Source organism: Sinohyriopsis cumingii, chromosome 5, assembly GCF_028554795.1.
Source record: "Sinohyriopsis cumingii isolate HCF-2022 chromosome 5, ASM2855479v2, whole genome shotgun sequence".
Lineage (NCBI taxonomy): Eukaryota > Metazoa > Mollusca > Bivalvia > Unionida > Unionidae > Sinohyriopsis > Sinohyriopsis cumingii.
The window spans coordinates 24,300,446-24,313,967 of NC_142965.1; the positions used below are offsets into that span (position 1 = coordinate 24,300,446).

At 35.3% G+C, this 13,522-nt stretch overlaps 2 protein-coding genes across 4 annotated transcripts in view; one reads left to right on the forward strand and one right to left on the reverse strand.

Annotated features, from left to right (window-relative positions):
- Positions 1-2,925, reverse strand: part of LOC149798796 (conserved oligomeric Golgi complex subunit 3-like) — a 122,699-nt gene extending 119,774 nt beyond the window's left edge. For both annotated transcript variants that reach the window (XM_089957685.1, XM_089957684.1), the window contains exon 1: positions 2,760-2,925. In XM_089957685.1, the coding sequence (XP_089813811.1) occupies positions 2,760-2,924 (165 nt within the window). In that variant the 5' untranslated portion in view covers position 2,925. The remainder of the gene's footprint in view (positions 1-2,759) is intronic.
- Positions 2,926-3,125: 200 nt separating this feature from the next.
- LOC149798797 (presenilin-associated rhomboid-like protein, mitochondrial) overlaps positions 3,126-13,522 on the forward strand; it is a 29,878-nt gene continuing 19,481 nt past the window's right edge. For both annotated transcript variants that reach the window (XR_016421029.1, XM_089957687.1), the window contains exons 1-3: positions 3,126-3,200; positions 6,746-6,977; positions 7,964-8,113. Coding sequence is in view for 1 of the 2 variants with exons in the window: in XM_089957687.1 (XP_089813813.1) it covers positions 3,151-3,200; positions 6,746-6,977; positions 7,964-8,113 (432 nt within the window). In the remaining variant the exon portion in view is untranslated. The remainder of the gene's footprint in view (positions 3,201-6,745; positions 6,978-7,963; positions 8,114-13,522) is intronic.

Below are 13,522 nucleotides of genomic sequence, written 5' to 3' on the forward strand. Positions count from 1 at the left end.
ATCAGTTGCATTATTTAATCAAACTATTGAGAACAGTTTAAAATGGAGAAAATGTGTTTTGTTTTCACTGCTTATTATAATCAGATTACCTATTATTAGAAAAATGATTAAAAGCTTATTTAAAAACAAGGATGAAGAATTTTTTAAATTGTAATAATAATATTAATAATAATAATAACTATAATTATAATAATTATAATTGTTATTATTATTATTAGTGAATCTTTTATAACGGTCTTTATTGGTGATGGTCCTTTCTGACCTATTACCGGCCTCTCTGGACCAGGCCTTTTTAACCCGGGCCTTTTCAGTATCAGTCCTCTCTGACCCGACACCCTAAAAATCAGCAGAAAAGGGAGTAATTATTAACAGACCTTACTGAAAAGAATTTAGACTGTTTAACCTTTCCTTCGCCATGGAATAATCAACCAATCAAATGTCATTCAGAAGCATCAGATGCAGAAACTTTTAAAGTCAGTGTCCAAAACAAAAAAATTCTTAGGCGGTCGCCATCTTTAAAATATCAACTTCTGGTTTGCAGGTAAACGACCCCTCAATTAAAATCAAACGAAGTTCAAACACTTTATGGCCATTACACTTAAAATCCTTTAAGGTTTATATTGTTTATTGATTGCACTTCAAAATTATGATAATATTAGACCAGTGCAGAAGCTACTACCATGGAATTCAAGTTTATGAAATTTTCAAAAGAATCGTAATCCTAAATTCCAGCATGTTTTGGGAACTTAGTGTGACTGCACTACAAATTTATTGTATCAAGAATTTATATTGGATGTTAGTTTTAAATAATAAATGAAAGTAAACTTAAGAAATGGCATAATGGAACTGCCCTGAAAGGCCAGTCTGCGTGGACATGAAAGTGAGGCTGGTTCATTTTTTGGGATGGAAAAAGTTGCATCCCTTGTTGCCACACGCTACAATTACAAATCATAATATTGAGGTATATATATATATATATATATATATATATACTACAACTACGCTACAATTACAAATCATAATATTGAGGTACATATATATATATATATATATATATACTAAAATATGTAAATAGTTTTGTATTTCGGTTTTTGATCCCAAAGACTGCGCCATATAAAATTTTGCTTTTATTATAGACACAAAAGTTTCGTGACACTGTTTGCTTAGTTCCAATCAGATAGATTATGAATTTATGTCCCATGTAACTTTTTGAGTTTAGTCCTACATGTAAGACAAAGCACATGTTGATTTTGTTTAGGTGACGCCCACAACATCAATATCAGCGTCAGGTCTTACATGGAGGACTATTATAGTTTGAGTTACGCACCTCTTGTCTAGTCCGAGTTTCCTCTGACCCTTGCCACCCCATTTTTTGATATTTGGACATTTATGTTGGGGTGTAGGGTCAGAGCGCATTCCCTATTGAAAAGTTGGAATTCGCCGACACCATTTGGTGTCAGCATGGGGTAGCTGCTTTCTAGCCGACCCAGCACACTTTAACGACCTTTCATCGAGATATACCTGCATGAAATTGATAGGAATATGATTTATTTTCTCAAAAATCGTGAGCATAGCAGTCGTCATGTTTTTAATCCGCTGACAGACTAGTCGTAAGTACGTCGTTGCTGAAATTTGACCTGGATCTGGTCATTTGCATTCCGAGTCACATGACTATACAAATCTCGGAACCTACATGTCAATGACATCAGAGGTCATGTTGTCACGTGATATCGAAATAAACAAATTTCCCAAGTTGTTGTACATAGAATTTGGACATATTATATAGAAGTCACTTAATATTTGTCAATAAATATAATGCACACTTAATTCTCAACATATTTATTCTGAGAGCAACGAACAGAAACCTGTCGGTATCGCAGCAGGGTGGAGAAAACCGTTTTCAAGAAGTACCCAACACGTGTCAGCGATGTTTTTGTCGGTGTCACGTGACTATCACATTGACACGTGCTCTTCATAGTGAATCTGGTTTTCTTCAAAATTTATGCAACATTTACAGATTTTCGTCGTTGTTTTCACAATAAATATTTTGGGAAGTTTATGCTTTTAAATTTTTCTATAAAAATTACATTACTTTTATTTATATGTTCGATTTGTTTTCCTACAGCAACACTAGAAAAGATTTGTTGTTGATATCACGTGACTGATGACCTCTGCTGTCATTCAGATGTCGGCTGCGAGAGTTGTGTAGTCATGTGACTAGGAATACAAATGGCCAGATCCAGGTCAAATTTTAGCAACGACGTGCTTTCGTCTCGTGTATCAGGGGATTAAAGACATGACGAATGCTATGCTCACGATTTTTGAGAAAATAAATCATATTCCTATCGATTTCATGCAGGTATATCTCGATGAAGGTCGTTAAAGTGTGCTGGGTCAGCTAGAAGGTGGCAACCCCATGCCGACACCAAATGGTGTCGGCGAATTCCAACTTTTTGATAGGGAATGCGCTCTGACCCTACACCCCAACATAAATGTCCAAATATCAAAAAATGGGGTGGCAAGGGTCAGAGAAAACTCGGACTACTCTTGTCAGGAGGCAAAGTAAACAACATATCTCAGCTTAAAAAATAAAATCCCAGACCTCTCTCAAAATTTATAAGGTATATTCCTCGTGTGTTAATGATGCATATTCTAGCTTAAAAAATAATGCACGTTGTCTCGAGTAACTTGAACAAGTAACGGTGCTGGTGCAAACCGTCTAGGTGGGTTGGTGTAAGCCGCTCAGTTAGCATTTATACCTCTTCAGGAAAAGGTCTTTCCGACGCATGATTTGTCAGATCAATAAAGAAATCTTTTTGTCTGGATGTTAGGGGAGCTTTAGGGTCGATTTTTGTGTCCCATGAGGCTAAACGATCACGTAGGACTTTCAAATCGATTCCCTTCAACGGCAACGTGTCGGCCATCGTGAAGTTGATACTTTAAGATATATGAAAACGTTCGAAAGCAGTATATCACCACAAAATAAACTTTATTAATATTTATTCTTAAAATTTACAAATAATTGAATAAAAACGTTTAAAATAAATATTTCTAATTAAGTGAATACATTTTTATTTCAAATATAGTTGAATCGCTGTTGAGTTCGTCAATGAACTCAAGTCAGCTTTAAATATAACTGAGTAAAACGAAATGGCGCTGTCCTATGGTCTGTTATGTACACGACAAATTTTAACGCCTAGGTACTCTATTGACCATATTTTAACAATAATTTCAAATGCGTTTAAATGGTAAAGTTATCAGACAGTTTGGTAGCAAAGGCCTTTTCTTCCCAGTACCGACTCAATTTTGGGGACGCGGTAGGGGTGGGGGTCATGGGATTTTAATCAGAATATTTTCGACCTCCAAATAGTAGATAAAACCACTCTTGCTCGGATTCGAATCAAAAAATATAAAGAAAAGAACGAATTTCTCTCACTGTATTCATGCAAAGTAAAACTTAAAAAATATCGGGATTGGAATGAAAACGCACCCACCCACCCCAATTTATTTGTTCCCTTGGAGATTGTTTCGGTCGCGACATTGTAGACGGATAATCGGAGAATCACCGCATGACGTGAAAATTACGCGGAGTTCTGCTTCACAGAACCACTATGGCCGTGGAGGAACGTGACAATATTCTCATGTAGTTAATACTATGCAAATTTGTTTCCAAATGAATAATAGCACACTCGCTTTATTCTTTGCTACCTCAGAGTCTTCTGGTTTACCGGTATCTAATATTTTTCTTAAAATCAGCCTTTCATTTTCTTGACATCTCAGTTTTTGTAATCATGCATTATTATCAACAGTTAAAAATTGCTTATTTTCCTTGCATGCAGAAATTGTAGTCATATTTCAGAGCATTACTTGAAATAACAGAATATTCAATCTAGAGAGACATTTTGGACAATTGTATAACCATTACTTGCTTCATAACAACATATTTCATTTAAGATTATTGTTTCAGCATTTGTTTATCAATATTTTCACAGTGGCTTTGATTTCCTAATCTAGTGTTTCTGATGCAATTTATACTTGGGAATTTTTTCAGTATCATTAAAGAACTCAATGCAGTCTGGACCAAAATCAAAGTATTTGAGAAGGAACTCATCTTTTTCAAATAGTCATTGATGTTATGAGTTCTGGCATTAAAATCTAACATCCAAAACATATTTACTTGAAGTACACTAGATGGTAACTTAGGACTGAAATATATCAATTTCATCTTTAGTATAAACCTTGAATCTAATGTAGGAACATAGACTCAGAATTAAATGTCATCATCAGTTTTGTTGATCTTAAACCAAAGTATATCATCTTACTAGATTGAATGATAGTTACAAAAGGAGAGATATAATTCGACATCTCTATTATTCATCAAATATGGAGTAAGCCAATGGTCATTCTACCAACCAGACCCACTACATGACCATGCCAAGTTAAATCACAACAAGGGGCCTCGAGTGGCCGTGTGGTCTAACGTGCTCACCGTTCTAGATCACTGACATCTCACCTCTGTGTGGGTTCAAGTCTCAGGCTCGGCTAACATGGGTACATGAGAAGACTTGCCAGTAACTTCTCGTGGGTCGTGGTTTTTCACGGGGTTTTTCAGGGTTCTTCCTCCACCAGTTATACTGGCTAACAGGTGGGTTTTATTTAGTGTTTTACAGCACAAGAACATAGGTGGGTTGTTTATCGTCATGGCAATCAAACTAATGTTACTTGCCCAAGGACACACCATGTTAGCCTACCCTTACTGAAAAATGGCATTAAACCCTACAACATCACAACAATGCTCGTTAGTACCAGGATATCAGATATGGTAACAGTGGGATTAAATTACTTGACTGCCAGTTATGTTGTAGTAGAATTATAATATGAAATAACAGTTTAGAGCTGATTATGTTATTGTTATCACTCAATAAACTATTATTGCTTGTTTAAAAATTGTATTGCAGATTTAAATTTTATTTGGTGTTTTACAGCACAAGAATACAGGTGGGTTGTTTATCATCATGGCAATCAAACTAATGTTCCTTGCCCAAGGACACACCATTAGCCTACCCTTCCTGATGGTTACTATAAATTTGCACTATTGCCACTTACAGATTTCCCTAATGAAGCATTATAACAAATATGATCACTCATCCGATTACCTTAATGAAGCATAATACTAAATATGGTCACCCGATCACCCAAATGAAGCATCATACCAAATATGGTCACTCATCCCATTACACTAATGAAGCATCATACTAAATATGGTCACCCGATTATCCAAATGAGGCATCCCAAATATGGTCATTCATCCGATTACCCGAGTGAAGCAACATACCAAATATGATCACTCATTCAATTACCCTAGTTGAATTTCATACCAAATATGGTCACTCAACCAATTACCAGGGTTCTGCTGTCATGGAAATCCTGGAAAAATTTTACTGCAATTACAGTAAAGCATTTCAAGGGCCTTGAAAAGTTTTTTTTGAAAAGTCATGGAATTTGGTTATTTTGCATTATTCGATCAAATTTTTGTTTACTGACACAAAAGTTTTACAACTTACCTAACTTCAACAATGGAATTGTTAGAGTAGGATCCCCTTAGTCAGACTTCATCAAGGGATCGTACCAACATTCAAAATCATTGTATTCATGGCACTCAAAAGAGAATGACCTATCCAGTAGGATGAGGTACACCCAAAGCTGGCTGTAACATATGTTTTTGTGTTAAATGTATGTGTTAGGTAAGTATTAGAAGTCGTACATAAATGTAGTAGGTACTCTTGAAATTTGTGAAAAGGTCTTGGAAAAGCTTTGGAAATGTCTTGGAATTATATTTTTGTAAAGATTGCAGGAACCTGGGATTACCCTAGTGAAGCATCGTACCAAATATGATAACTCATACAATTACCCTTCTAAACCTTCATGCCAAATATGGTCACTCATCCTAGACATCACTATAAACTGCTACACTGCAGACATCATAGTGATATGACTGAAAAATTGTTAAAGCTACGTTAAAAATCCAAATCACACACACACAACGTCCATTCATCACTATATGAAAAGATGAATGGAGATGACTATTCATCACTATATCTTCTAATGTGCAGACATGATCTCATTATTTCAGACAGATGGTGATCAGTCATGCATGACAATCCATTATGTTCTATTGTTTACTGTATTCATATGTGATGTGATGTGATTTTGATTTTTAACGTAGCTTTAACAATTTTCCAGTCATATCGCTACGATGTCTGCAATGTGGCAGTTTATAGTGATGTCTAGCACTGGGGCATCATGCCGCAGACATGTAGCATGATGTTCCACCCAGTCACATTATCCTGACACCAGGCCGATCAGTCCTAACACTAACCTCTTAATGCTGAACGCCAGGCGAGGCAGCTGTTAGTACCATTTTTTAAGTCTCTGGTATGACTTGGCTGGGGATCGAACCCATGACCTCCCGCATCAAGGTGGACGCTCTAACCACTGGGCCACCAGAGCGGTCCTGTATTCATATATTTTGTTTCTATTTGATCCTTTGCAGCCACTTTTTGGACACAAAAAATTGCCAGATGCAAGAATTTTTTAAATTGCAAAAGTTTTAATCTACATGATGATCCCTAATATAATGTTTCATGAGGATTGGTAGATGACTGTGCCCTTGGGGGGGTATGGGTTTAAGAGTTAAAAGTGGGGAAATTTGTACTGGCTTAATTCTCATTTCTTTAATTAACAGGTCATTTTCATTATCAGCATTCCTCACAAGAAAAGGAAGTTGTGGTCAGACTATGTTATATCATTGCACGGGGAAAAAGGCTCAATATTTTGAACTGCCAAGATATGGGACTTTCCAGACTCAACTCCGAAATTTTTATAGGTCTGCAAGACAACATATTAGAGGCAACAAGAATGTGCAACAATATAGTGAATTTAATAGCCTTTTTCCTCACGTACAGTTTACATGCTTGGTATGTATCAGATGCAGTACATCTTCAGACATTAGTACATTAGTAGAGGGCATGCTTGGTTTAAATTGTCTAAGAATAAGTCAGCTGACTTGGGGTTGAAAATTAAATCAAAACTTTGTACCAATGAAAATTAGATAATGTACTAACCATAATGGTCACAGTCAATCATTTAGTCACAACCATTTGATCAATACCGGTCATATATGGTAATATATGCTTGCACTGTTTCAAAATATATGCATGTAAACATTTGGCTTATAGGTAATTATCTCTTTATGCTGTCTGCTCCAAGTTATTAGGAGTAGTATCTATTTTTAGACTGACATTCTCAATTAATGTGTAACTTTGTTCTAGTCATTCAGCTTAAACTTGAGCAAACCCTGAACATTCAGATTAATAGGCAAGAATATAATGTGCTGTTTATTTTAAAGTCATTATATATCAAACACATATATTTTAATATGGCTTACTGTCACCAACTTTCACAAGAAATATGAGAACAATTAATCAATTACATTTATGGCTGTGGCATGGGGAAACAGAAGACTTGCAGAAGGATTCTTATGGATTGAGGATATGAGTCTGTTTGTTTCTAAATAAGGATCTCCTTGGATTGAGGATAGGAGTCTGTTTGTTTCTAAATAAGGATCTCCTTTGATTGAGGATGGGAGTCCTCTTGTTTCTAAATAAGGATCTCCTTGGATTGAGGATAGGAGTCTGTTTGTTTCTAAATAAGGATCTCCTTTGATTGAGGATGGGAGTCTGTTTCTAAATAAGGATCTCCTTGGATTGAGGATAGGAGTGTTTGTTTCTAAATAAGGATCTCCTTTGATTGAGGATGGGAGTCCTCTTGTTTCTAAATAAGGATCTCCTTGGATTGAGGATAGGAGTCTGTTTGTTTCAAAATAAGGATTTGTCACATTCCATAAAATTTTAAGTAGTTGGTAAAGATTTTAATATAACAGATTTCTTTTCCCCTTTTTCAGGTTTGTGGGTTGAGCTTTGTTGGGGCCATGATCTGGAATTATGAAAATATAGCACGCCATCATAAAAGAATAACGGCAAGAGGTGGAATACTTGAATTTCCTGGAATCAAAAAGCACATACCACCAAGAAATTTGGGCCTGTTAAGTCAAGTAAGGAAAATGTATTGCTTCTAGTACCTTTATGCACTCAGACCTGGCCCACTTTCCACCAAATATTGTAAATTGCAAACCGCTCATAGCCACAACATTGTAGAGAATTGAGAGCAGAAGCTGTATTGAAAAAATCAGTTGTTGCCAAAGTTGGTATACTTAAGTACCAAGCTTCAATTACTAAAAATGTATGTTGCCAAATTTCATGATCAGGAGGTCAGATTATGTACTAAATTTGCAACACAAAAAGGATAGGCTGCACTCATATTTTTAAACAGTCATTAGTTTGAATAAAAAATACTTTTCTCCATTCATCTGTGTAGAAGTGGACTGTTTTTTTAATAATAAATCTGACATTTATTTTACTGCATGAGACTGGTAAATTAGTTATCTATAAATAAATGATAACTGTCAAGTGGCTCATTGTTATTATCAACACATGTTAGATCCTCCATATTTGCCACTGACAAGTGGCTCATTGTTATCAACAATACATGTTAGATCCTCCATATTTGCCACTGTGAAGTGGCTCAATGTTATCATCAACAGACGTTAGATCATCTGTAATTGCCACTGACAATTGGCTCTTTGTTATTATCAACACATGTTAGATCCTCCATATTTGCCAGTCAAGTGGCTCAATGTCATCATCAACACATGTTAGATCCTCCATATTTGCCACTGGCAAGTTGCTCAATGTTATCAACACATGTTAGATATTTGCTACTGTCAAGTAGCTCAATGTCGTCATCAACACATGTTAGATCCTCCATATTTGCCACTGTCAAGTGGCTCATTGTTATCATCAACACATGTTAGATCCTCCATATTTGCCACTGTCAAGTGGCTCAATGTTATCATCAACACATGTTAGATCCTCCATATTTGCCACTGTCAGGTGGCTCATTGTTATCATCAACACGTTAGATCCTCCATATTTGCCACTGTCAGGTGGCTCATTGTTATCATCAACACATGTTAGATATTTGCCACTGTCAAGTGGCTCAATGTTATCATCACCACATGTTAGATCTTCCATATTTGCCACTGTCCTTGCTCAATGTTATCATCAACACATGTTAGATCCTCCATATTTACCCCTGTCAAGTGGCTCAGTGTTATCATCAACACATGTTAGATCCTCCATATTTGCCTCTGACAAGTGGCTCATTGTTATCATCAACACATGTTAGATCCTCCATATTTGCCACTGTGAAGTGGCTCAATGTTATCAACAGACGTTAGATCATCTGTAATTGCCACTGACAATTGACTCTTTGTTATTATCAACACATGTTAGATCCTTCATATTTGCCACCGTTAAGTGGCACATTGTTATTATTAACACATGTTGATCCTCCATATTTGCCACTGTCAAGTGGCTCAATGTCATCATCAACACATGTTAGATCCTCCATATTTGCCACTGGCAAATTGCTCAATGTTATCAACACATGTTAGATATTTGCTACTGTCAAGTGGCTCAGTGTCGTCATCAGCACATGTTAGACCCTCCATATTTGCCACTTTCAAGTGGCTCAATGTTATCATCAACACATGTTAGATATTTGCCATGTGAAGTGGCTCAATGTTATCATCAACACATGTTAGATCCTCCATATTTGCCACTGTCAGGTGGCTCATTGTGATCATCAGCACATGTTAGATAGTTGCCACTGTCAAGTGGCTCAATGTTATCATCAACACATACTAGATCCTCCATATTTGCCACTGTCAAGTGGCTCAGTGTTATCATCAGCACCTGCTAGATCCTCCATATTTGCCACTGTCAAGTGGCTCAATGTTATCATCACCACATGTTAAATCTTCCATATTTGCCACTGTCCTTGCTCAATGTTATCATCAACACATGTTAGATCCTCCATATTTGTCACTGACAAGTGGCTCATTGTTATCATCATCTGCCACTGTCAAGTCGCTCAGTGTCATCATCAACACATGTTAGATCCTCCATATTTACCCCTGTCAAGTGGCTCAGTGTTATCATCAACACATGTTAGATCCTCCATATTTGCCACTGCTTTCTTCTTTCCTTTTTAGACATTCAGGGACTGTATTTGATTGTGTATTGTAAATAGAATTGTAAAGTTTGTTAAAATTGTTTACATATTTACACCAAGGATTCCTTTATACAAAGCACACCTTGTGTCCTTATCTTGCTTGCATCTCTTAACCCTTTCCATACTGCAGACTTGTAAAGCTTTCCAGGAACAATAACTCCTTCACAATTTTGCGGACCAGTATTCCAGCCTCACATATATGTCCTGTTTTGACAATTTATTCTCTTATTGGTTAATGTTGGGGTTAGCCCACTAGTAAATAATCATTTGTAGGATGAATCATTTGCTTACCATTAGGCTACATTATGACTTTAAGGTAGTTTGACAAGAAAGGGTATTTTAGCAATCTATAAATGTAAATTTTGAAGTTACCTAAGTATATTCAAAATGGAAGACTTGTTGAGTCTGAATTATCTAGTGATGAAATATTTGAAAATATGGAAATTCCGATCTTGGAAATATACATGAAGAAAAAAGGGATCATTTACATTAAGAATGGATGGAAATTGTTGGTAATAGTGATGCCAGTGAGTACTTTGAAGGCTTTGATGTGTATTACATCTGAATTCCATCAGTGGACTAAATCTCAGTCTTATTGTAATATTCAAATATTTTGTTTAGGTCCAGCCAGATATTTCACATTTTTGGAATACATAGGCCCATCATGATATTCACACATTTTCCTAATGCATAGGCCCATCATGATATTCACACATTTTCCTAATGCATAGGCCCAGCATGATATTCACACATTTTCCTAATGCATAGGCCCAGCATGATATTCATGTTTTCCTAATGCATAGGCCGATCATGATATTCACACATTTTCCTAATGCATAGGCCTAGCATGATATTCACACATTTTCCTAATGCATAGGCCCAGCATGATGTTCATGTTTTCCTAATGCATAGGCCCACCATGATATTCACACATTTTCCTAATGCATAGGCCCAGCATGATATTTATATGTTTTCCTAATGCATAGGCCCAGCATGATATTCACACATTTTCCTAATGCATAGGCCCAGCATGATATTCATGTTTTCCTAATGCATATGCCCAGCATGATATTCATATTTTCCTAATGCATAGGCCCACCATGATATTCACACATTTTCCTAATGCATATGCCCACTATGATATTCATGTTTTCCTAATGCATATGCCCAGCATGATATTCATATGTTTTCCTAATGCATAAGCCCAGTATGATATTCATGTTTTCCTAATGCATAGGCCCAGCATGATATTCACACATTTTCCTAATGCATAGGCCCACCATGATATTCATGTTTTCCTAATGCATAGGCCCAGCATGATATTCATGTTTTCCTAATGCATAAGCCTGCATGATGTTCATATGTTTTCCTAATGCATAAGCCCAGTATGATATTCATATGTTTTCCTAATGCTTAGGCCCAGCATGATATTCATGTTTTCCTAATGTATAAGCCCAGTATGATATTCATATGTTTTCCTAATGCATAGGCCCAGCATGATATTCACATGTTTTACCATTGCATAGGCCCAGCATGAGCATTTGATGGGTCTTGAACACCCTTTTGAATATTTTTAAGATATTTTGTGGTGACAGTGTAATTTCAGAAATAGCAAGATTTACAAATATGGATGCACACTTGAAGTGAGAGACAGACTCAGGTCAACACAAAGGTGCTTGGACTTGCATCACATTATCTGAAATATAGGCTTTCTATAGAGTTTATAAATTGATGGAAGTTATGATGTTTGACAGAGAATTAATGAGTGTATTGGTCAACAACAACAAAATTCAGTCTTGTTGGATCCAGTTTTGGAGAAATTATATCATGGAACTTGGTTGTCCAGGAAAAATGCTAAATGCATTTCAGTGATGATACAAGTAAAGATTTGCCTGAAAAAGAGCTTTATTGGACTTTCATTAAATTAATCTTGTGCAGTCATAGTCAAAGCACATTTTTTTATTCATATTTATTTCCATGCAGAAGAACATAAAACCTTGTATATTTAAGTTATTTAAAACCTGTAGAAATATCATTATCCACATGTGGCTTCCGTGAAATGTGAAAAAACATTGCATTTATTCAAGCGATGATAGCTAAGAACATGAAAATGGATCACAAACAGATCACATATTACTCTGTAAATGCTTCATAATTTATTGAATGCAATGAAATTTACATTTAAATTGTTTTTCAATTTACCTGTATAATCACCTGTGAGAGACTAAACTTGTTGTGAGCACATTTTAATAGACATGAATTTGTCTTCTTTACAATGGATTTATGTATATCTTCATTGTGAACCTAACATTTGTCCATGATTGTAAGATGTACTTAAGATATTGTAAATACAGTGTTTTTATAGCATTTAAGTTCAAGGTCAGTTTGTTTACAAATAGACTTGATTTTTACATTGGATTCATTAATATTCTTTTATGACTTGGGTTAAGTAAAAATGTGTATAAGTAGGTATTTGATAAGCAAATAATTGATTCCTATTTTAGATTAGTTTGTCAGAATCCATTGAGTTTACAGTTGTAATATTATTCAGTAGGAATTATTTATTTGAAATTTTCATTCAACACTAAAGTGCTCATTCACTTTTGGATTTATGCACACTGCTTTGGATTATTCTGAACTCATTCAAAGACATTTTTCACTTGCATCATTGTGTTACATCAGGACATTTAGAAGAATTGGAATTCTTTTGGAACATTTTATATATTTGGGCTTGTGATAGGACATTTAGGATTATCTAGGAAATAATTCACAATACAATAAGTGTCTGTTAAATTTTCACTTTTGAGTCATAACAAATGTTACCAATATGTATTCCTATCAGAAATGAAAATATTTGTAATTTCAGAAAATGCATTGCCTACATTTATTAGACATTCTTTAGTATATTTAATTTGTATTGTGTGATTGACCTCAGTCCATAATTGAGGGTATGAGTTTGGGCCTGCCAGACTAATGTCTTTTTTTTGTATACAACATATTACATAGCTGACATTTGGCTATGGTTATTGATAATATTTAAGATAATTATTACTTGTAGATTTGGGTACAGGACATTGGTTTTCACTTGAGAATTCCTGGTCTACCAGATGTTATTAAAATTTAAGTAAAAGACCTGATCTTGTTGACAACTTAGAACATTCAAGAATTAAACCTTTAACCCTCATTCTTGTCCTCTTATTGTGTCTTATATTTTTATATTAAGATTGCTTATATCAGAATTATTTATTCCTATCTTTGCACCTGAAGTGGAATCAGTCTTTTAGTTGTCTTTCAGTTAATATTTAATAGGATTCATTTATTGAAATTA